Source organism: Apodemus sylvaticus, chromosome 10 (assembly GCF_947179515.1).
Source record: "Apodemus sylvaticus chromosome 10, mApoSyl1.1, whole genome shotgun sequence".
In the NCBI taxonomy this organism is placed as follows: Eukaryota; Metazoa; Chordata; class Mammalia; order Rodentia; family Muridae; genus Apodemus; species Apodemus sylvaticus.
The window spans coordinates 37,503,862-37,528,464 of NC_067481.1; the positions used below are offsets into that span (position 1 = coordinate 37,503,862).

The 24,603-nt window shown below is 38.0% G+C and overlaps 1 protein-coding gene across 5 annotated transcripts in view; it reads left to right on the top strand.

Moving 5' to 3' along the window:
* The window catches only part of Brip1 (BRCA1 interacting helicase 1), a 145,222-nt gene that overhangs the window by 86,425 nt on the left and 34,194 nt on the right, over nucleotides 1-24,603 (top strand). For all 5 annotated transcript variants that reach the window (XM_052195126.1, XM_052195130.1, XM_052195128.1 and 2 more), the window contains 2 exons: nucleotides 1,958-2,117; nucleotides 3,645-3,766. In XM_052195126.1, the coding sequence (XP_052051086.1) occupies nucleotides 1,958-2,117; nucleotides 3,645-3,766 (282 nt within the window). The remainder of the gene's footprint in view (nucleotides 1-1,957; nucleotides 2,118-3,644; nucleotides 3,767-24,603) is intronic.

Sequence of the window (24,603 nt, forward strand, 5' to 3'; positions counted from 1 at the left end):
GTGATGTGCTGTTTTATTCTGTGTGTGATGTGATGTGTGTGTGTATGCTGAATGTATATACCACAGTAAGTATATGGAGATGAGTCTGTCCTCGCCTCCTGTCTGGCTGCTGGGTCTTGAGTTCAGGCAATCAGGCTTGCACAGGAAGCTCTTTACCCTCTCAGCCAGCTCACCAGCTCAAGGGTAATTTCTGCAGAAGGTAAAGAGTGTGCTCCAGTTATAAAATTTTCACCAGCAATAAAGCTTTAAAGCTTTAATGGAAACTGGAGAAATGAGATCTGTGTTTGCTGTGCCCTGTTCTCCTTTTGCCCTCACCTAGTCTCTGAGTTACAGCCTTAGTTATGTAATTAGGGTACTCTGACAGTTTTGTTTAAAATCAAATGCTATCAGTAAACTATGCTATGTCAGAGCTCAGTGATTTGGTTTTCAGACAAGTCTTTAACACCACTCTCTTGTTCTGTTTTGTGGTACACGAGGGTGAGACGTGGGGTCTTGGAACATGGCAGGCAATCACTACTTCTGAGCCTCTTTTTATTTTGAGACAGGGCCTCACTAAATTGCCCTATGTGACCTTGAACTCTTCCTGTAACCCAGGCAGGCTTTGAACTCACCATCTTTTTGCCTAAGCCTCTTCAGTATCTAGAATTTATGGCCTGTGCCAGCAGACCTAAGTGAATTACTTGTTTATAATGTGAAACAAAGTCTTCAGTGAAAAATTTGCATTGACTGCTTCTTTGTTACTTCTCAAATTTTTCTTTTTAAATAGATCTCTTCTGACCTAACTGTGCATCATGTATAAATGTCTTAGCTGAGTAGAGTGAGTTTGGTCAAGATCTTGGACCACTTCTAACCTGAAGTTTGTTAGTAGTTGTTATCTCTGAGTCAAGAAATCAATGATGAAATATTATCTTTATTTTCAAATTCAAAGAAAATGGTATGTTACCATATTAAATTCCACTAAGTGTGAGCAGCCGTAGAACCCCAGCATACATTTCCTCTGGTTCTGTTTACTCTAGAGATGATATTTTTATCCAGGTCTACACTAGCTATTCAGTGGAAATAATTAAGTAATTTAATGCTGTTCTGTACTTCATTGATTTTTTTTTTTTAAATATCAATCTTTTTCCACCATTAAAGACCCAGTTTGACCCCTCCATGCATACTGCTTCTCTGGAACTGTCAAGAGGATGTTCATACTTTCTAACGCTGAACACAGAGTTTCATTTCAAAACAGTGCATATTCAAAAATCAAGTTCTACCAGGCTATTTATGAGATATTTCAAATAGGAAATAGCAGTAAATAGCAGTGATAGGGAATTTGGCTTGTATTCATTTAAATATTATTTATAAAAACAAATTATCTCATGAAAATCAATGAGTTTTTGTCTGCTAGAGAATTTTGGTTGGTTTCTTGGTACTTAGTTATATTAGAATAACTAGTCCACACTGCAGTAGAACTCATGACATTCAAGAGTGGTTGAAACAACTCACTTTACATTGTCGTCTCTACAGCTGGCCTTTGTCCTTTTCATCCTCTCGGCTCTTCATTCATATTTGCTTCTTTGCATTTGCAGTATTTCATTTTCCACTATCTTGAAACTAATGCCCAACTCATGTTCAGATTTTAAGAGTTATGTTTATACGCATTATTGATGTATTTCCAAGTATTACTCTGGCTTTGTCACACACATTAAGTTGAAGATGCTCCTATCATTCATATTTAAAGATTGCATACATTTTATTGTATTCTTCTCTCACCCGTGTTTTAAAGATTGTTTTAAGGTTGGGCTTTTTACTGGTTGTTATTTATTTTTAATCTAACAACATATTATTAGAATGTGTATTCATTATAATATAGGTTGAATTTTATTTCTTTTTTTATTCTAGCATTTATAATTTACAAATAAAAGTCTTCATTCAGCTAGACTGCAAATTCATTTTCCCATCTCTTTTTTAGCTATTAGAGAAATTAAGAGAACGTTGGATATTCACTGGCTTATGGCAGAGTTTGGAATCAGTGAAGACAGTCATTGCTGAACCCCATGGAGGAGAGAAAACTGACTTCGATGAATTGCTACAGGTGTACTATGACGCCATCAAGGTCAAGGGAGAAAAGGGTAAGGTGAAGTAATTTCATGTCATGGTTAGCAAAATTTATAGAGTAAGGGGAAATTGGTGCTATTAAAGGTCATTTATATAAATTATGTGTGTGTGTCTCTGTGTGTGTGTGTGTGTGTGTGTTTTAAGTGAATTGTACTTGGGGAAATTGTATTTTAAAATCTTAGTTAAAAAGGAAGTAGGTTTAAAAAAAGGAACCTAATAATCTAATAATAAGCCACATTGAACCTTATATTACAAGAACTATTATGTCAAAAAAGAAGGTAGGATATGCATAAATGCCTTCTTCACTGACCAAGTAAGATCTGTAGCTTTACACAGATAATGTAGTTTGTGCTTACAGTCTACCAAATAACATAAACTTAGGTTTTGTCGTTTATTTTTAGCTTTGTTTTGTTTGTGTTGTTTGAGACGGTCTTACTATGTAGGCCAGGATGACCTCCAGTTCACAGAGATCCACCTGCTTCTGCCTCCCTACTTAAACTTAAGTTCTTAAAACCCCAGAAATAGTGGTGTTTGATAGTAATCTGCACTCAGAAGAAGTGGAGTGAGGAGGGTGCACATGGAGGCCAGCCTAGCTTCTAATGCTGTCTCCAACAACAGAGTACAGACGCACTTGTCACGTTGACCAGAGCTGGATGTGAAAGCTAGTAGCAGTGATTGAGGAGCAGTGCAACAAAGAGAGTAGGACTGTAATGTGATTGTTAGTCAGTTCACAAAGACCTATTTTATGATCTTATGTATATGGCCTGACTATATGTGTGTGCACACGTGTACACATGTACAAGGAGGTCAGAAGAGGGCCTTGAATCCTCTGAGACAGGAGTTATAGGCAGCCCTGAGGTACCATGTGAGTAAGAAATTGAGGCTGAGTCCTCTGCAAGAGCAGCAAGTGTAAATACATTCAATGACAAGGTTATAACCAAGTATGGGAGCCTGTAATTTCAGTCTTGGGGATCAGAGGGATAGGATAATTGAGAATTCAAGGTCAGTATGGTTTACATACTGAGATCCTGTCTCAAAACAAACAAAACACAGTGGTACAATCCTGTGATCTCAGCACTCGAGAAGCTGAGGCAAAAAGATTGTTGAAAAGAAGAGACTGGATTTATTTTATTTGTTTGTTTGCTTGTTTGTTTGTTTGTTTTTACTTTGGGTTTTCTAGACAGGGTTTCTCTGTGTAACAACTCTTGCTGTCCTGGAACTTGCTTCGTGGTTTGTAGACCTGGCTGGCCACAGACTCAGAGAATATCTGCTGCCTCTAATTCCCAAGTGCTGAGATTGAAGGTGTGTGCCAACCACACCTGGCTAATAGGGAACTTTAAATCACAGGTTGTTAATTGACTTGCTACCATTTTCATCTATTTTTGTTCCTTCTTTATTAAAAGATAATGAGATTTTAAAACCTATGTCTCATAAAGCAATCCATGGTTGCTATAAATTACTAAAAGAAATACTATGACAATAAAAGCGATTTTGGAGAATTTTAGTGCACTTTTCAAAATGTTTAATTTCTGTTGCTTAAGATGGAGCCCTTCTCATAGCAGTTTGTCGCGGCAAGGTGAGCGAGGGTCTGGATTTCTCAGATGATAATGCCCGTGCTGTCATAACCGTAGGGATTCCTTTCCCAAATGTGAAGGATCTTCAGGTAAGCCATCAAAGCCTTGAGAAGTTCTATCTGTATGCTTTGTATAGAATTAATTATATCTCCAGATATTCAGATCTCTAGAGAATCTGAGTGAATGAAAATATTTTAGTAGGAAATGCTTATTTTGAGCATACTGTTTTGTACAACAATGGTAATTTTGAAAGTGTGGCCTCTATCGGGTGCATCAATATCATCTGTGCATTTGATGAAAACTCATCATTTTTTTCCCCTCCAGTCTCTGTCAGGATTTTCTGAGTCAGAAACAGCACTGGAGAGGCCCACAATTTGTGTATCATTAGTTCTTAGCAGGACATTCCTAGGATCCCCTAAGGATTCCAGGGTCCTTTCTGTATCTAGCTCTCTAGTGCTGTGCTTTGTAGATCTCATGGTTTCAGTCTCTTCCACTTGAGCTCAGTAGGGCCAGAATTGCACTTCAGAGCACATGTGCTGTAGGCAGAGAACTGGTCAGACAAGGAACTGGGAACAGTGAATACCACCTAATAAATCCCCCAACCTCCTGAGCAAGCTTGTCCTGTTTGGCATCTATGCCCTGAAAATGTTTGCTCTATTTTGCTCAAATTTTACTCTTGGTTTAAGTAGAGGAATCATTTCTAAAGCAGTTATTTCATTTAAACCAGTTGTTCTCAACCTTTGGATGATGACCCTTTTGACAAACCTCTATCTCCAAAAATATTCACATTATGATTCATAACAGTAGCAAAATTAGAGTTATGAAATAGCAACAAAAATAATTTTATGTTTAGGGGTCACCAAAACATGAACTGTATTAAATGGTCGCAGCATTAGGAAGCTTGAGGACCACTGATCTAGAGCAAATAAGGTTTGTTTTATTATCACTGTTTGCTTCCTAAGCTTTATCCTAAGTTTCTTTGTAGTAGTGAGTATAAGAGGATGTGTTAGGTTTCTCCAGAGAATTGGAAACAATTGATAAAAGAATGTGCATGTAAGTGTTTGTGAATATACACACATACATATTTGCATGCATCCATATTCAGTCAGTCACCTGGCTACAGAAGGTAGCTGAAAAGTGTCACAAAGGCCACATGCACGCTGATTGCATGACCCAGTTCATGGAGCTGAAAGAATTACAGATGTTAATGATGCAGTCCCACCCAAGGTCAAAGGCCAACCATCTCCCACCCCAGTGATGGATCATGTAAATTCTGGGGTGCAAAGGCTAAAGGGCTTGCAGTTTGAGATCCAAAGGCAACGGTAATAGAAAAATGTACTAGCTTCAGAAGGACAGCAGAGAGGTTTTTCTCTTCTGTTTTTACTTCTTCTTTGTGGCCCGCAGCTGAATGTCTTCTCCACTGAACTTGCTGACCCACAAACCAGTATCTGGAAATATGATCAGACACACAGAAGAAGTAGGCAACCCTCAAATCAGTCATGTCAGCATCCAAAAATAACACCTCAGTTGGCATTATCATCTATCTGGGAGGGTTTTCTTTTGTTTATACAGGCATTTGAAAGTGCTAGCAATGTGAGAACAAGACATGGCATTTCCTAGCCACTGAACTGGCACACTGAGTATGATCTATATATCCTTACTCCTGGGGTATAGCCAATTAAGATATCATGCCAAAATAAGAGTACTTTCAGTAGCATAGTTATCTTCATTATTGTTAATATGTTAGTAAAAACTATAAACTATCTACTACTTCTCTAGGCTAGAGAGAGTTTTGGGTAACATCAACAATAAATAAGCAATAAATAGTTCTTCCATCAGCTCCTATTCTTCCCAAATCCTCTGAACTTCAAAATTTTTACTTTCTCAGGAGGGTATGTCATCCAATGACTCACAGTCTAATCCTTCTAGAGTTTCCTGGCCATGACAGCCTTTACAACTACCAGTGTTGCTTCTGCCAGCGTGCTAGCTGTGTCTGCTGTTCTGAAATGACTGGTGCTGCCCAAACATGTGCTCTGGAATACCCTGTGTTCACCATCAACAGCTTTTAAACTGAATTTTGCAGAAGTCCAGCTCTGCTGTTGGCCTAATGTTGCAATTGCCTGTTGGTGTCCTAAGCATGTCTTGTTTTACCCTGGCCCTGCAGTGTCTTATGAATGTACTTTGTTACATATGGACAACCTCTTTCATATATACTACATATTCTTTCAGCATCTTAAATATACTTCCCCTTAAACAGATTCTTTCCACTTTTGCTCATATTCTTTCTAAGTTTTGGACACTCAACACATTTTTTTCAGGAATGGAAAAGATGACAAACCTCATGGCTAATATTAGGCTACATTAAGTATTATACTTACAAAGGAAGGAAGTCCAAAAGTATTCATGTCATACTTATAATACTCATTACCTTTAAGAAGAGAAATTATCAAAAGGTACTTTATCCTTTCCCATAATTTTTAGTAAAAAGAAATGTTATATTTTTATTTGTTATATTATTCTTTTCTAGTTTTTTAAAAATTCTTAAAGTTAAAAAATGTTTATAAAACAATATACTTTTTTTTCTTTCCTGCCTTCACTGCAACAAATGTGATTCTGGGCCTTGCTATCACACAAAACTTAGGTTGTTAATACTTTCTTTCTCTGGTAATCAGCTTTCCATCTCTATGATAAAAAGCTTCCAAGAATAAAAGGCTTGTTTTACTTACAGCTTGGGAGGTTCCTGTCCATGTTTACTAGGCTCCAGTGCCTTAAGTGTGTGGCTAGGCAGAATGTCGTCGTGTCAGGAAGGAAGCAGAAAAAGGACTATGGTCCCAGTATGTCCTCATACTAGGGGACACCTCTAGCTATCATAACTTCTGCTAAGCCCACCTCTTAGAGTTTTTTACAACTTGCCAAAAGTTCCACAAGGCAGGGAACCAGCCTTTAATATTCTGGCCTTTGGGGAACTTTAATTCCAACAATAGCCTAGTCTTGTTCACCCCCCCTTCCTCTTTTCCCCTTCCTTCCCTTCCTCTCTTCATCTTCCTTCCTTCTTGGGTGTGGTATGGTGTATTTGCACAAATGAGTGAGTATGCCCATGTCTGCATATGCAGAAGAGACAGGAAGACATCAGGTGTCTTCCTCTATTTCTCTCCTTTTTTTTTTTGAGGTAGGGTCTTCACTTGTTGGGTTCCATAGCTGCCTACAGCTATTACGAAGTGGGTTTCTGGAACAGAAGCTGAGGGATAAATAGGGAAGAGGGGCGAAAAGAAGTATGGCTAAGACAATATTCACTGATCAAAGCCAGAAACTTTAATGGCGCCAGACCTTTTAACAGTTTGGGCAAACTCTTCCCCCCAGACTCCAGGCTGAGTTCCGGTGGAAGTTGTCTAGCTTCTCTTGGAGGTCCTCGTCTTGACTGCTCTGGCAGCTGGGTGGGTCACCTGCTTAATTCAGGAATTCCTAGACCTGGAGGAACAATGAACTTAACCTTTACTTCGAGCACTGGGCCCTAGGTGGAGCAGGATCCTGGCTATCTGGAGAAGTTAACCTTGACCAAAGTCAAACTCTGACCAAGTGCATGACTGCCCCAATATGGCTCTGTACAATTCCTCCCTTTTTTTATTAATTAGAACACGAGGAGGTAGAAAACAAGTGGATAAATATCCTTCATAAGAAGGCGGGCCTTAACCAGGAGGGGAAGTATTGACCGTAATTCCTCTTAAATATTGTATAACGTCTTTTTCAGAGGAGGGGTAATAGGCTCCCTTATTATTTTAAGGACAGCCTCTCGACGTTAACCCCTATGCAATTAGGTGTACTCAGAAGCAGAAATTCACCTCCCCATGCGGTGCTTTGCCTCGCACGTCTCACTGGTACCCACGTTTGTTCATAAACAAACACACATAGATCTGAGTTCTATGTGGCTCCCTCTTTGGAGATCCACTTGTGTAAGTTTGGAAGCCAGGGGGGTCTGCAAGTGTCTTTAATAGACATGCAATCTCTCCATCCAGGTGAGCCTGGGTGGAGACAGCCAGTCTGCTTAACAAACAAGGTCAAGAGTTAAAGGTGGAATAGGATTAACTTGTCCCTGAAGTATCCAATTCAGTTGCAAATTAACAACTTTAAGGACCCAAAGCTTGGCCTCTGGGGTGGGAGAGGTAGCCTTGTGTATCAAGAGATATGCTGTTACTTCTCAGGAAAAGTGGAGACTATATGTTAAATTAACACAGCTGGCTGAAGATTGTTAGCCATCTTCAAAATTGGAATCCTCAATATTGGAATTATTTCTAGACCAGTCTATGGTTGAGTCAGCTGAACACAATAAGGAGAAGAGTCATTTTAACTCTTCTTTAGATTAATTTTTCCTAAGCTAGCTTAACAGTCTCCATGTTCTGTCCCACAAAGTCTAAAAGCTAGGCAATTTATCTAACCTGGGACATTTGACAATTAAGGTAAGTCAAGAACATATACCCAATATAGCTCTTATGTTACCATGGTCTGGGCATTCAGCAAGCACACAGTCAGCATATCTTCTGCAGCATTCTGTGGAAAAAACATAGGGGACATGCCTTCTTCCCCAATATTAAATCAGGATCATGGCATATGTCAATAAGTGAATTCCTTCATTTCACCTAGACATCGATATGCCTAATTACAAGATGTCATATACATTTAGCAAGGAGTTTCTTGGCATCCAAATTTTAAAATTTTCTTAAAAGCATGCAAGCATAATTTAAATGCTATGCACATGGACACAATTTCCCCTCTCTTCTCTCTTCCAAGAAGATATTGTTTTATTAATTTAAGTTGGAACACAAAGTATAACCCATAACATAAGCAATAACTATGTAATTATAGAAAATAAACATAGCATTTTTAGTTGCTTTTTCTGTTAGAGCAGTTGCAACTAGAAAGCCTAAAAATGAATCATTAGTCACATGCACATATTTTTTAATCTTCTAAATTAGAAATATGAATATCATTTATCTGTAATAACTAAGTCCTCTAGGATTAACACCATTACGTGGTAGAGGTAGAAATTGAGGACATCAAGAACAAATCTTTATAATTTGATGTGCACAAAATATAAAATTATTTCGAATACCTAAAGGACAGTCATTTAGAGAACATAACCTTTGTTCTTAGAAATTTGAATCACATTTGCATAAACTGTAAAAATTAAGAATTAGCAGTATTAAAAATGGACCAATTTTAAGCAATTATAAACCATGAGCTATATATATATATCTACTATTATTAAAAGCTTGACTTTTAACATCTTAAAAATAGCTGCTATAGCACCCAATTCAGGTATCTGTGTTGAAGCAGGGAGAAACTTAAAGGAATAAAATGTGATCTCTTCATCTTCCTTCCTTCTTGGGTGTGGTATGGTGTATTTGCACAAATGTGTGAGTATGCCCATGTCTGCATATGCAGAAGAGACAGGAAGACATCAGGTGTCTTCCTCTATTTCTCTCCCACTTTTTTTTTTTTTTTGAGGTAGGGTCTTCACTAACCCTGAGCTCACTGTTTTGACTAGGCAGCTGGCCCCAGGGCTCTAGGGATTCACCTGTGTCCTCAGCATTAGGATACAGGCATGTGAGGCCATGCCCCGCTCTTTGTCGGGTTGCTAGGCATTCCTACTCAGGTCTTGCTGCATAACAAACACCTTTACCATCTATCTTAGTTATAGTTAGGATTTTACTGCTGTGAACAGACACCATGACCTAGGCAACTCTTATAAGGAGAACATTTAACTGGGGTTGGCTTACAAGTTCAGAGATACAGTCCATTGTCATCAATGCTGGAGCATGGCAGCATCCAGACAGGCATGGTGCAGGAGCTGAGAGTTCTACATCTTCATCTGAAGGCTGCTAGCAGAAGACTGGCTTCCAGGCAGCTAAGAGGAGGTTCTTAAAGCCCACCCCCACAGTGACACACCTACACCAACAAGGCTATACTTCCTCCAACAAGGCTATAATACCTCCAAATAGTGTCACTCCCTAGGCTAGGCATACTCAATCACTAAACCATCTTCCTAGATCCAAGGGTATTTCCTTATCAGCAATATCAGGTGTAGTAGAAAGTTATGTTTCACATGGTCATTTGTCCTCACCAGTCTTGTGTAACAAATCTAATCCTTAGTGACTTGAAATAATAATTATTTGTTGTAGATCACACATCTACAGAGTGTAGCTGGGTAGTGCTAATTACTGGAAAAATATTTCTTTGCCACAATGGGGTGTATTATTCTTGTGTTCCTTTATACAAATTTTAAATGTAGGTATATGATCCTTAGTAGGTTTTTCTGTCCAATACAAAATAAACATCCTTTCTTATATCAAAAATGAGTTCTCTGTAGACAAAAAATATTGTGGTAGAAAAATATTTTTTTTCAATGTATCTGCCAGTCTCTGTCCTTCAGTTACAGAGTTTAACTCCGTTTGTATTTAAAGTGGTTACCAGTGAAGGACTTAGCATCGGTTGCTTTTCTTGTGCTGTGCTTTTTGTTCTCTGTAGCTCCTTCACTGTTGCGCTTGTATGTTCAGTTGCTCTGTAGTACACCAAGAGGTCGAATGTTCTTTATCCCAAGAGCTTGGTACCAAAAGTATTTCATCTTGCAGTTTTTTAAGTTTTAGAATATTTACAGAATTTACTGTGAGCATCTGTCATCTGAAAACCTAAAATACTCTGAACACTGAAACTTCTTATGCTCCATATTAATCACCCTGTGTCAGACTTCAGATCCTCAGACTTCCTCTTCCATCTTCCTTTTTTTCTTTTTTTCTCTCTTTTTTTTTCTTTTCTTTTTCCAGTTTAAGTATTTCTTTTTTTATTTGATGTATTTTTTATTTACATTTCAAATGATTTCACCTTTTCCAGCCCCCCCACTCCCCAAAAGTCCCGCAAGCCCCCTTCTTTTCCCCTGTCCTCCCACCCACCCCTTCCCACTTCCCCGTTCTGGTTTTGCCGAATACTGCTTCACTGAGTCTTTCCAGAACAAGGGGCCACTCCTCCTTTCTTCGTGTACCTCATTTGATGTGTGGATTATGTTTTGGGTATTCCAGTTTTCTAGGTTAATAACCACTTATTAGTGAGTGCATACCATGATTCACCTTTTGAGTCTGGGTTACCTCACTTAGTATGATGTTCTCTAGCTCCATTCATTTGCCTAAGAATTTCATGAATTCATTGTTTCTAATGGCTGAATAGTATCCATTGTGTAGATATACCACATTTTTTGCATCCGCTCTGATTTGCTAAGCCTTCTCTCTTGCCCTGGGGTTGGTTTTAAATGAAATCGTTGGAGTAGTGATACCCTGATACAAATGAAATCTGTGCAGAGACTTGAAGGACACAGTAGAATTAGCCAGGAGGATATCTGGAGGAAGAGAAGTGTTATAAAGGGATCCAGTTTTGCAAAAGCTTTGAGGGAGTGTGTCTGACATTTGAAGAGGTCACTGTGATTGGGATGTTAGGAGAGTGAAGGGTGAGAGTAGTAGGATGTGAGCTCACAGAGATGATGGGGTGAGGGCAGATTTTATAGGGCCCTAGACACATTTTAAAGATTGCCTTTCTCGCTGGGCGGTGGTGACACACACCTGTAATCTCAGCACTCTGGGAGGCAGAGGCAGGCTGATTTCTGAGTTCCATCTTCCTTTTGTGGGTAGGTTTTAGCCATTTTGTTAGTATGTATGTTGAGAGTTATAACTATAGAGATTTACCTGCCTCTGCCTTCCAACTGCTGGGATTAAAAGTGTGGGATTAAAACCATGCCCAGCTATTACTTTTTAATTTTTTAAAATTAAAATATAACTACATCTTCTTCCTCCAACCCCTCAAATGCTCCCTCCACCCCCTTTCAAATTCATGGCCCCACATTCTTTAATTATTATTGGTTCATATATATGCAAATAGGTATGCAAGTGTAATCTGAGTTTGTTTAGTATTACTTGTATGAATCTGTTTTAGGACAACCACTTAGGAGTAGATAACTTTTTTTTTTTTTAAAGACAGTCTCACTATGTAGCCCTGATGGACCTGGAAATTTCAATGAAATTTCTGCTGCCCTCAGACTCAGAGATCTGCTACCTCTGCCTTCTGAGTGCCAGATTTAAAGACTTGTGCCACCACACCAGCCTTTATTACTTCCTAAAACACAGACCCAAGGATTCATTCATTGTGTTATTCTGGCTGTTTATGTTTTGTATTCTGCCAAATGTTTACAGTGAAGATGCTGGCTCGCTGAGTCTTTTTCTCAGGCTTCCATAGGCTGCATTCTCAGGCTTCCATCTCAGCTGTAGATTGGGATTCACTTCCAAGCTCATTCAGGTTACTTGACAGAATTCAGTGTCTTGTGGCTAGAGAACTGAGATTTCTTAGAACTCAGGAGCCAGCCACTTCAGTTTCTTAGAAACTACTGAGTGTCGCCTCTGTCTTGGAGGTCCTCTCCAGCAAGGTCTGTAGAAGACTTCCTTGTACCAGTCAGCTCAGACAGGAACTTTTAATTGTGACACTCATTTCCCTTCCTTTGACATACAATGTTAAGAGAGTGGTTGTCACCTAACCTAAACTCCTTGCTCTGCGCTTGCCTGCTCTCACTGGAGAATGCACTGATGTGACCCCTCATTTGTCACCTTGGAGTGTGCTGCCACAATGAGTCTCATGCCTACATCCTCCAGAATCTCTTCAAATTGCTGGACTTGAAACTAAAACTTTATATTTTTGTGATACTGTTTGTCACACAGAAATAATGGAAGCTAGCTATAGGTGAAAACTGTTTTATATTCAAATATAAGTTAATCAGATTAACCTCTGCATTGTTTTCTATATTTCATTTGAATTCACATTTTTTAAAGTTCAGGTCCATGTCTGAGTTAGAAGAGTGATTTGAATGAGAAAAAGACGGCAATGACATTAATTTTATGATACTAATTTTTCTTAAGTTTAAGGAAGATTATGGAAGTAAAAAATTTAAATAGAGCTTAAAATACTGACCTAAGACTTCACTGCCTCCCTAGCTGAGCCTGGCTTTTAGACAGACAGGAAAATGGATATTAGAGCCAAAACTGGGACTTCGTTGGCTGTGACCAGGATTTCCTCTTCCCACCGTGGGGACTAGAAAGTAGAGGTAGGAAAATTTCATTTTGGAGCCAAGTGTGACTTGTTTAGTTCGTCATAATTTATTACTCATTCTTCAGGGACCTGGAAATAAAGAAGCCCACTATGAAATGTTGATAATGGGCCACTCTGAAGGGCAAGCAGTAAGCTGACTTTCCCAGTGAGGATTTTTTTTTTCACTTCCACCTTTCCCAGATGCTTCTGATCATTCTGTGAGAACATACCTAATCATATAATAGTTTAAAGGAAAACTTTCTGTGCACTAGACTGAAGTACTTGAGGGACATGGAGAGGTAACCCAGACTTTTGTAGGAAAGCATAACTTTAAAAAGTCTTCTTTTAATGCAATTAAGTCACATATAGCACAGCTGCTGCCTTTTAAATGGTTACCTGAAACAAATCCATTAGCAAATTACAATTACAAAAGCTGCAACATTATATTTCAGTCACCCACATCTCAAATTGGTGATATAGACATAGATACCAGGTTACAACAAAACTGTTCACATTATAAAACAAGTCAGAATAACAAAACAATCTCTTTTTTTTATAATCTAGCTAGACGCACAAACTACTATAATGGGCTCTGGGAACACAATAACACAACGTCTATAGGTCCTTGTCTCAATGCAGATTATAGTCTAGCAAGGAATACTGAGTCAAAGTAAGAAACAGCGCTGTGATGAGGGCTGTAAGAGAAAGTACAGGAACTATGGGAATGTTACAACAGGTCTTTATGGGTCAGGAACAGCTTCCTGAGGAAGTGTTATTTAATCTGACACAGGAAAGAAGGTAAGAATGGTGTAGGTGAACAGATCGAACAGCAGTATTCTCAGCACAGCAGTGTACTCTAAGGCCCTCATAGGTGAAAGAGGAGAGGAGACAGTTTCCAGGAACTGCAAGAGCACAGACTTGGGGAACTGGGACAGTGGCCTGTGAACTCAGGCTGGGAGAAGCATTTAGAAGCCAAATCACCTAAGGCTCTTGCCTGCCAATTTCAGGACTTGGGATTTTATTCTGTACTATGGGAAACCTGATCCAGGAACAGAGCCTAAGGTCAGAGTAGAGCGGAGTTCTGGTTATAGTGTAGCATCTGATATAGAAACCCACCTGGATCCAGCCCCAGTAACAACATATGCTTCCCCATGGGGGATGGCTATGGATATAAACTTAAAGCACTGTAATACTAAACTCAGTAACATTTAGGAAGCCAACATTATAGTTGGAATGGTTGGAAATACTTAGGCTGAATGAGTTTGGTCTGAATTACTTACACCTTTTCCTCAGTTTTTCTAGCCTTAAAAAAAAAAAGATAATTTGACTAAAAAAATTAAAAAGCAGTTTATAAATACATCTTAAATTTAAAAAAATTTAAATAAGCAACATAAGTTGAGCACTTACATATTTGCCCTGGGCAGTAAAAATGAGAAAACAACAGCCTTTGAAAGACAAACAAATAAACAAAACAATATCCATAAAATAAATAGACGAGCTGCTGTGGTTACTTTCTCCCCTCCTCTCCATGCTGGATTGGACCCAGGGATCTGCACACAGTAGACAAGCACTCTGCCACAGAGTCTCATCCTCCGGATCAACTGTCTGTAGTCTTTAAAGAAATAAAGACATTTGATAGTTTGACATTTTCTTAATTTATTTTCTTTCATTCGTCTGATGTTTTAGCAAACACAGGAACTTTGTATATTGGATTTGGTCTCAAACTAGGCCTGAGTCCTAGACTTACTTGTCACCTTGGATACATGTCGATCGATTGAGACTTTTGTTCCCACTGATTTGTTGACATAACATAATTAGCAGCACTTCCTCAAGGGGAAGTAGGAAACTGATTTTTGACTTCTTTAAAAATAAATGTAATCCCGTTCCTCAGCAGTGAATTTGAGTTGTGGATTTCAATTACACAGTCTTAGCCAAAAGGCTGAGAGGCGATGGATTAAGCCTGTCATATCCTGTTCATTCTGTCAGATCTCTTCTATAACTATAGGTTACAGACATGTAGAAGGGCTTCAGGTATGCTACTCAAGTTTCCAGTTATAAAAATCTTGACATTTCAAATAATGTAAGTTGTAATATGTATCACTATTTACAATATTAGTCTTCTGGTTTTGACTGAGTTTAATAGTTTGATAAAAACAAATGTGGTACTGTTCCCATAATCTTAGAATTTGGGAGCTGAAGCAGGAGGATCTCAAGTTCAAAGCCAGCCTGCTCCATAAGGAGCCTTCAGTAAATAAATAGATAATCATTTAAAGCCTTGGATGAGTAGTATAATGCTTTCTAACTATAGGACTTAAAGTCAGTATACAAGGGAGTATAGTGGGACAGTAACTCATAATGTCTTTTTCTACTGTATCAGTTTAGTGGATTTGTGGCCTTGATATCAGAGTTTATCCACCTTGGCACTGTTGGCCTTTGGCTACAACAGTGTAGACTCTTTAGTCACATCTCTCCCTTGACCCATCTCTTGCCCTTACCTGCCAAGAGACAACACAAAAGTACATCCATATTGCAAATAGCTTCTTGTGGGCAAAATTTAGTTGAGCACCAGTCCTTTACATTTAGGGTGTAATTACATTATACATGTGAATTAAAATGAGCAATCTATAATGTGTGTGTGTGTGTGTGTGTATACGTGTACGTGTACGTGTGTGTACTTGTCTCTCATTGAATCTGGAACTCCCTCAATTCTTCCCTCCCTGTCTCTTAGCACTGGAATTACAGGACACTTAACACCTGTCCTTTTTTGCTTGGTTGGGTTTTGTTTTGTTTTTTGATGAAGGTACCGGAGATCCAAACTCAGGTCCCTTAATTGCACAGCAAGTAAGCACTTTACCCTCTGAGACACTTTCTTTCTTTCTTTCTTTCTTTCTTTCTTTCTTTCTTTCTTTCTTTCTTTCTTTCTTTCTTTCTTTCTTTCTTTCTTTCTTTCTTTTTTTGTTTTTTTATTTTTTTATTTTTTTATTTTTTTTGGATTTGGTTTTTCCAAGACAGGGTTTCTCTGTATAGCCCTGGCTGTCCTGAAACTCACTCTGTAGACCAGGCTGGCCTCGAACTCAGAAATCCACCTGCCTCTGCCTCCCAAAGTGCTGGGATTAGTGGCGTGTGACACCACCGCCCTCTGAGCTGTTTTCTTAAATCCTATATTTATAGTAAGTTACATTTTACCAAGTTGGATAACAGTCGAATAAAGCTTTTACTAAGAGTCTAATACATACTAAATGCAACAGATGGCTTATTATAAAATCTCTTGGTCCCGCCTGCCAAAGTCACAGCCCTGCTTGTGAGAGGTGCTGGCGCTCACGTTGTTAGCTGTCTCATCACACATCTATGTATAGTTCATCATTATTTAAGGAGTTTTAGAAATTACTGACTTCCTATTTGAAATAAGGATTTTAGCTCAGTTAATCTACTTTTCTCTTTTATATATCTTTTCATATATCCTTTCAACATTGCATAAAACCTCAATTGTTTTTTGAAATCTATTGTCAATAATCACATCATGTCTGAAAATACTGTTCACTGTAGTCAACATTTTCCTTGTACTGGGGTTACAGGTGCAAGCCACTGCATCCAACCTTGTGTGAGTTCCAGGATGCGAAGGTGGCTGTCAGGTCTTTTGACAAATGCTTTCACCCAATGAGCTGTATCTCCAGTTTCTTATTTTAGAAGATAATTTGGATATAACAGGAATTGAGACAGCAATGGTGCTGTTTCAGTAACACCTGGAGTACAGAGTTAGTAAATTGAGTTTTACGTTTTACAGGGAGTGTGTGTGTGTGTGTGTGTGTGTGTGTGTGTGTGTGTGTGTGTGTGTATGTGTGTTTCATGGGGAGCTGGAGAATACATACTGTATACCTTGGACTTAGAAACCTCCCGTCTAGTCTCTAGGACTACACTAGTGGGGTTATAGGCATGAACTCTCATGCTAGCTTCGGTGTTTTCCAGTATTCATTCAATATTGTTTTCTTACACTTATATCTTTTCTTGTTTGTCTTCTTAAACGTTCGATCTTGTGGGGGCTGAAGAGATGGCTCAGCAGTTAATAGCACTGACTGCTCTTTTAGAGGTTTTGAGTTCAATTCCCAGCAACCACATGGTAGCTCACAACCAATCTGATACCCTCTTCTGGTGTGTCTGCAAACAGCTATAGTGTACTCATATACATAAAATAAATAAATTTTTAAAACACACACAAATTCGATTTTGCAAAATGTGACTCTAAGTTTGAGTCTGTTGTTACCTAAATCCCCCAGCATTGTTATGCTCATTACTGCATCATATGGCTTTCACAAGCCTTCTTTGTCAGAGTTCCTGCTTTTCTACAAAGAGTTAATAGATGTGAACGTAAGTAAAGGTAGATCTCTGTAACATGCTGACTGAAGTACTGCGCATTCCCCTGAGTGAAGCCTCTTAACATAGCTATCCTTTTAAGAGCCTATGGTTCTGCTTACAACTTCATACTGCTTTTCTGCGTAAAATAAAATTACAGAATTATTGTGTGTGCATGAGGGATGCAGGGGCTGGAGGGCGAACTTACCTCAGCTGAGCATGTGTTCTACCAGGAGTGTCTCCACGCTCCTTTTGCATAGCTGTGATTCCTAGATTTTCTTCACTCATTGTGAGAGACTTCTACAAGAGAAATAGTAGAATGTAAAGTACAGGAATGAAACAATATTTAAATTAATCCAGGAATAATCATACACTCACTCTCATATGTCACTCCATCCCCATATTTTAGGTAACTACTTTAAAAAACAAATAGATTGCATAGAGTGTAAAGTGACCCAAGAGTATTTATATAAACCATAATTTTTTTAGGACATTTGTTGAACAATTGCAGAAGTTATTGAGAAATAGATGTTTCAAAAGTAAACAGTGTTCTCTAAATAGTCTGCCAATGTACCTATTGTCATTGATTTTTTTTATGAAAGTACAATTAGTTCATAAACTAAAGAAATTTATAAGTTGCCTAAAATAATCTATGTATATTCAGTAGTAAAGTTAAATAATTAGGTTTTAAATCCTGGATTTAGGGTGAAGCCTAAGGCAATAACTATATAAACTACATAATCCTATGGCTTTTTTCATGTTTATGCAACAGTGTATTATAACTAAACATAAAGTTCACAGAAAGTCTCTATTGGATCTTAGAAAATATAAGAAAAAAATAAAGACTTGAACACGCTTGCTTTCCCCTCCCTCCATTCTGGATGTGGAACCTTGGCCTTACACACACCTTAGGCAAAGGCACTAATCCTAACATACATTCTGACACCCCTGCCTCCTTTTTCCTTCTCTTCCCTTTTCTTTTGTTGTTTCAGTTCTTGCTAACTTATCTAGGCTGGCCTTGAACTTGGAATCTTCCTGCCTTAGGATCCTGAATAGCAAGGATTACTCTGGCTTGCACTAGTAGGGCCTTTGCCAACTCAGTATATAATGCTTTCCTGTTTCCTGTTCATTGTTTTTTTTTATTCAAGCAGTGTATGAGGTAAGGTTGGCAGAGATCATTTTCCTCTCTTTTACAGGAGAGGAACCCTAGAAAAGAGGTTTTGGGGAGAACTATGGTTCTCCTGAAATGCACAGCCTGAAAGCCATGTGCATTTACAACTCTGTTTCCTTCACAATAGATGAAAGTGGTAGAATTTTTCACAGCTGCTAACTGAAGTGTTTGCATGTTTATATAAGTAGTATCTTAGCATGGTTAGCCTAACTAAATTGTTATAATGCTTATGACTCTATTAAAGTTTTAAACTAAGTCCCTTCTAAAGTAGGAATGATATAATTTCCTTCATAATGTAAAGAATTATCTGGTTTGCTTTTATTAGAAAATTAGTAATTTCTTCTTTTGCTATATGCTCTTACCTTGACAGATTGTTTGGATAATGAAAAACAAAGACCTCACTTCCATTCTAAGATGGTTTTGTGTCACTATTGTCAAAGGATTTACATGGGGATGTTTAAGTGTTACCAAACACCCAGTTAAATACTCTGAGGAGTAGTCATGGCTAAATTGTTTTAAATAATGGTGGTGACTATGTAAAGAAGAGAAGATACCCAACTTCTCCCTGGTCTCTTTCCTGGGGATTAAATCTTGTATGTGCTGGACAGGCCTCTATCCCTGCAGGAGCCTCAACCCAGCTCTTTCTTAAATTTCAAATGGTCAGGTGTCTTTTTCAACAGCTACAGTTTCTGACACAATTTTTAATAGATTTCTCTAAAAAAGTATTTTATTTAGAAGCAGTCCTGAAGGGTATATGAAGTAAGTTATGTTGCTATTAACTATATCTTAGTTCTTGTTTCCTCTTAGATTATTGTGGTTAAATCCTAATGAAACAGAAAGTAACAATTGAAAGCTGTTTCTAAAATGCTTTTTAAAAAAATATTATTATTATTTGAAGGGGAGCCTGGCTTCTTAACTCTTGGCAAAAACTTTTTTCCCTCATTTAAAAAATGTTCTATATTTGGTTAAGTTGGTGTTTCAGAAATGTTGAAAATATGCCAAATGAAATAAAACCAGTTATACTTCTTTTATCTAGCCAAAATATTCCACATTACAAGGTCTTAGGCTCAATTGAGAGCTCAAACTGTTGGAATTTATATTGTGATACAATGATAACAGTGCTTACACTGCAGTGTAACTGAGCAGTAAATGTCTCTCCTGCACAGTCTTTGTTTCCAGCTTGGGTTTGCTGTAAATGCCAGGCTTAAAGCTCTACCTTGACTAGAGTTAGAGCGATTCTTCCGTACTTACCAGAAAAGTGTGTATATTTTCCTCAAGGATGCAATCTTAATATTATTAATTAGTGGCTTTGGATGATTGTTCTTTTTTATTTGGTTGTTTGAACTTTAATTTTTTATTTAATTTGATTTTATACAGGTAAATATTACATGTTTAATGTATTTCCCCACACCTCCTACCCTGACTTTTCTCACCTGCCCTCTGTCTCCTATGTTTCTCCAGATTGTTTCACTTCACTTTCATTTTACATATGGATTTATGATTTTATGTAACTATATATAAAAATCTAGGAATCACAAGTAAGAGAAACATACATTGTTTTTCTGAGACTGGCTTAATTCATTTAATATGATTATCCATTTGCATCCATTCCCTGCAAGTAGCTTCATTCTGTGTAACTGAGAGAATTGCACTGTGTACATGTACCACATTTTCTTCTCCATTCTCGTCTGTGGACACTTAGGTGATTTGGTCCCTTTGCCATTGTGAGTTATCCTAGGAATTTATATATATAGCTGGGCTTTGTGTTATATTTGTTTTTAGTTTCTTGAGAAATTTCTACACTGATTTCTGTAGTGACTGAGCTGGGTAGCATTTCCACCAGCCATGTGTAAGGACTCCATTTCTCCATCTCCCTGCCAGCATTTGTTATTTGTATTCTTGATGACTGGAGTAAGATAGAGCCTGGGTGTCGTTTTGACTTGCATTTCTCTGATGGCTAGGAAGATGGACTGCTGACTGGCCATTTGCATTTCGTCTTTTGAGAGCTGCCTGGTTGTTTCCGTAGTCTGCTTATTGACTAGGTTTTTAATTTGTTATTTAATTTTTTTAGTTCTTTATGTGTTCAACACATTAATCCTTGTTGGTTAGATAGCTAGTAAAGACTTTGCTCCCATTATGTAGACTTTTTTTTATTTGATTGTTTCCTTGGCTGTTCAGAAGGATTTTACTTTGATAAGGTCTTTGTTGTTGATTGTTGAACTTTTTTGTTGTTTTGTTTTGAGATAGGGTCTCCAGTAGTCCTGGCTCAATTCACCATGTAGCTCAGACTGGCCTTAAAGGCTTTCTCAGCCTCTGGAGTACTAAGATTATAAGTGTATTCCACCACACCTCAATTGGAGGCTTAAAGCTTTAGTCCTCATGAAAAAGAAACTGCTTGAATTAATTGCTTTTGTGAGGGCATATATTGCTGAAAACATAGTACATGCATTTTTTAATTTAAATAAAATCTGCTTCCATGTAGAATAGTTGTAAAGTGAACAGATGCATATATAGTTCTAACTCATTTTTGTCAAACCATTTATTTCTTCAGAAACTACTTATGAAACTAATAAAAGGGTGCTGGAGTGATAACTCAACATTTAAGAGCACTTCCTACTCTTTCACAAGACCAGTGTCCAGTTCCCAGCACCCACAAAGGGTAGCTCACAACTATCTGTAATTCTGAATCTCTCTTTACTATAACTCCAGTGCCCCGTTCTGGCCTCTGCAGGAACACACACACACACAAATGAAAATTCAGAAATAAGTCTAAAATCTCATTGAAGATTACTGTTACATATGGACTATTTACGTAAGACTAATATTGTTGGGGGTTAATGGAAAATTAAAAAATAATGTAAGGTTCAAAATTGTGATATAAACTTGGTATGATATGTAATCCTTTGGATATGAATAATTCTTTTTTAATTAAGTGCTATTTTGTTTTTTGTCTTTTTAGACAGTGTTTCTCTGTGTAGCCCTGGCTGTCTTAGAACTTGTTCCGTAGACCAGGTTAGCCTCGAACTTAAGAGTTAAGCCTGCCTCTGCTTTCCACATGCAGGGATTAAAGATGTGCACAATCATGCCTGCATTTATGTGCATTTTTTATTGTGAATCATATCTGCTTCTAATAAAATTGAGACATGGATAATTAAGGAACTTATTGTTTGGTCTCAAGTATATTATGATGTAAATCAAAATGCAAAAATACAGACTGTTTTGGTTTTAAAAAAAAAAAAAAGCCCTGCAGTGGCACATGCCTTTAATCCCAGCATTGAGGAGGCAGAGTTAGGCAGATCCCTGAGTTCAAGCAAGCCTGATCTACAGAGTGAGTTCCACAACAGCCAGGGCTATACATACAAAGAAACCCTGTCTCAAAAAACCAAAAGAAAAACAAAAGAAGGAGAGGGAGGAGGAGGAGGAGAAATAAAATAATAATCCTATAACCTGTGCTTGAATGCTGTCCTTTGGCCCTTTACAGTTTTGTAACTACCACCCACTTGCTTGTAGGTACATTCACTCTGCAGCCGTCTTCTTGCTCTTCTCTTGCTTCTATCAGCTAAAGTTTGAGAACCTACATACATCTTTTTAGATACTTTTTTTTATTTCTCTAGAAACTACCAAAATAAGGATGCTTTTCGTTTTGAGTGAATTGTGAAATCTGGTAACAATAAAAATCATGTATTGGCAAAGCCATGCAGCATCTGATCCTCGCCTGGTGCACACATTCTCTGCTGTAATAAACAGGGTGATTTAAATGTCTGAGCAAGCTGAGGAAAACAACGAAAAAGCCAAATATTTAGAGGATGGCGAATAGTCCTTTATTTTCTAAACCATGACTAAGAGGCATGCTGAGCATGGCTTTCATTTGTATCTTTTGATAAAGTAACTGCCCTTCTCACTTCTGTTTACACACTTTTCCAAAATTACACATACAGTAATTTATTACGAATGTGGAGTGAATGGTTTACACTTTCCCCAGATAGCATAGCTGATTATCGTTTTCAATTTGGGGGAAGGCTTGTAAAAAGTATTTCAAAAGTTATGGTAGATGATCTAAAAGATCATCTTTCCAAACCATCTTGAGCCCAGTTTATGGTGTTTACTTGCTGTCAAAACTTAGAAGAAACATTCAGAGTTAACATCCATAATGTAAAATGTCTGTCTTGTTAGGCATTAAAGAAGCATTGGTCAACAGGTATAATGTTATTCAACTGTGTAGCTGATGTGACTGTGGGCATGACCTCCCAAATAGATGAAAGACTAATGGCTTTGACAGTTACTAGATGGCAGAGCTTGCCTTGGGCCCTCTGCTGCTCCGTATCGTGACTGTTTGTTTGGAAAGCGTGCCTGGGGAATGAGAATGTTTATAAGGATGAGCAGGTAAAAGGAAGAAGGTTGTCTCCTGACATTTCGGCTAAGCCCTGCCAGCCTTGCTTTACTTAGCGTGCAGGCTATTTGCTGGCAGGAGGAACTGGCTTTTTCACATATGCTATGTGTCATTTTAAATTGAGCATTGGTTTTCATGGCTGATGATCATTGTACATACAATGAAATTCTAGAACCATTTCTCATCTAATTTAGTTTTCCTGACTCCTGTTTTTAAATAGGAAAAATAAAGCAACAGACTTGACCTACCTAATTACATTAGCGGGTCATTCAAAAACGCTATGCAAGTGTTCAGCTCTGCAACTTTCAGTCCTTAAGAGAGCCAGCTCTGAACCCAGACTTGACCCAAATCCCAGCGCCACCTTAGTCTTCTTTCCCTAATTTTCTTATCTGTAATATAAAGTAGTATCTTCCTTGTAAAATTTTTAGGTAAATTATGCTATCATGGTTAAGCAATATAGATCTGCATAGATCTATAAAGAAACTCACTGGATATTCTATACTAAGAACTTTAGTTCCAAGGTTTTCCAATTTTAGCTAATTCTTAATCTCAATTTTATTTCAAAAACTCTTTTCCTTACATTTTTGTTGGTTTGAGACAGGGATTGTTATTTTGCCAGACAGTCCTTAAACTCCTAGCTATCCTATAGCTACACCCGCAGCTTAGATCTCAGGTGTGCACTGCTGTGCCTGGCTTATTGTCAACTTTTACATTTTGTTTAGACTCTAACCTGGGCCAAGTCAATTTTATCTTTTCCCTCAAACATACTTATCTTCTCTGGTACCTGCTGGGCCCCTCTCTAGCTGCAAAGTGAGAGAGCGTTTGAGCATTTTCTGTCACTTCTACTCGGTGACTCGGTCCTGTAGGTTCATGCTGTTACAAACTGGATTCTTCTGTTCCTTTCCTTCTCCAAGCCAGGCCCTCGCTATTTTTATTCTACATTCACAGACTAGCTTCATTTCTAACTGTCCTCGCCTCCATATACTGTAGCTGACATTAATATCGTATTTATGAGATAGCCATTCATACTTACAGTCTTTTCTGTTTATTTAAGTTCTTGTCAGGCAGAAAACATATATACCTCACCTTTATATTCCTATTCTCTAGCACAAACAGCTTATACCCGGCCCACACTACATACGTTGAACTGAATTCAGTGTTTCAGTTTCCATAATTTTTCAGCACTGTTTTGATTTTCATACTTTAAATGCTTTTAAAAAATATTTTCTGTGGCATTCTTAAGAGCTAATTCAGACTAGCTCCTTTCTTTTTTTCTACGCTCAATTAGTATAAAAACTCTGAAATTGTAATACCTGTCAGCATCTGTGGCAGATTGATTCCAGAAAACATGTAGAAAAGACCATATTCAGATGGTCAGTTTCCTGTATAAAATAGTGTAGTGTTGCTTCTAATCTATGTCTATTCTCCAGTGTACTTTAAATCATCTCTAAATTATTCACAATACCTAGTATAATGTAAATGCTAGTTGTTTTACTGCACAACTTAGGAAATAATGACAAAAAGTTATAAATGTTCAGGATAGCCCAAGGGGGGTGCCCTCACCCCTATATTTTCCATCAGTGGTTGGTTAACACCACTTTCTTAGAACATATCAGTATAGAAGAATAGCTGACCACTAGAATATTTTGAACTTGAATTATTTTAAGGAGAATTTTTTATAATGTACAAAAATAGTTCATTCTTAGGATGATATAAAGATTGAACAACAGAGACTTATGAGGCTCTTGGAGGCAAGGGTAACAGTACTGGGAATTGAATCGGCAGCCTCACACTCCCAGCTAAGCACTCCACACTGAGCTGCCCTCTGCCAGCCCGTGGCATATTAAATGCATTGGTACTATTTTTAGCCCTGTGGTTTGTTAGACTGCCGCTGAGTG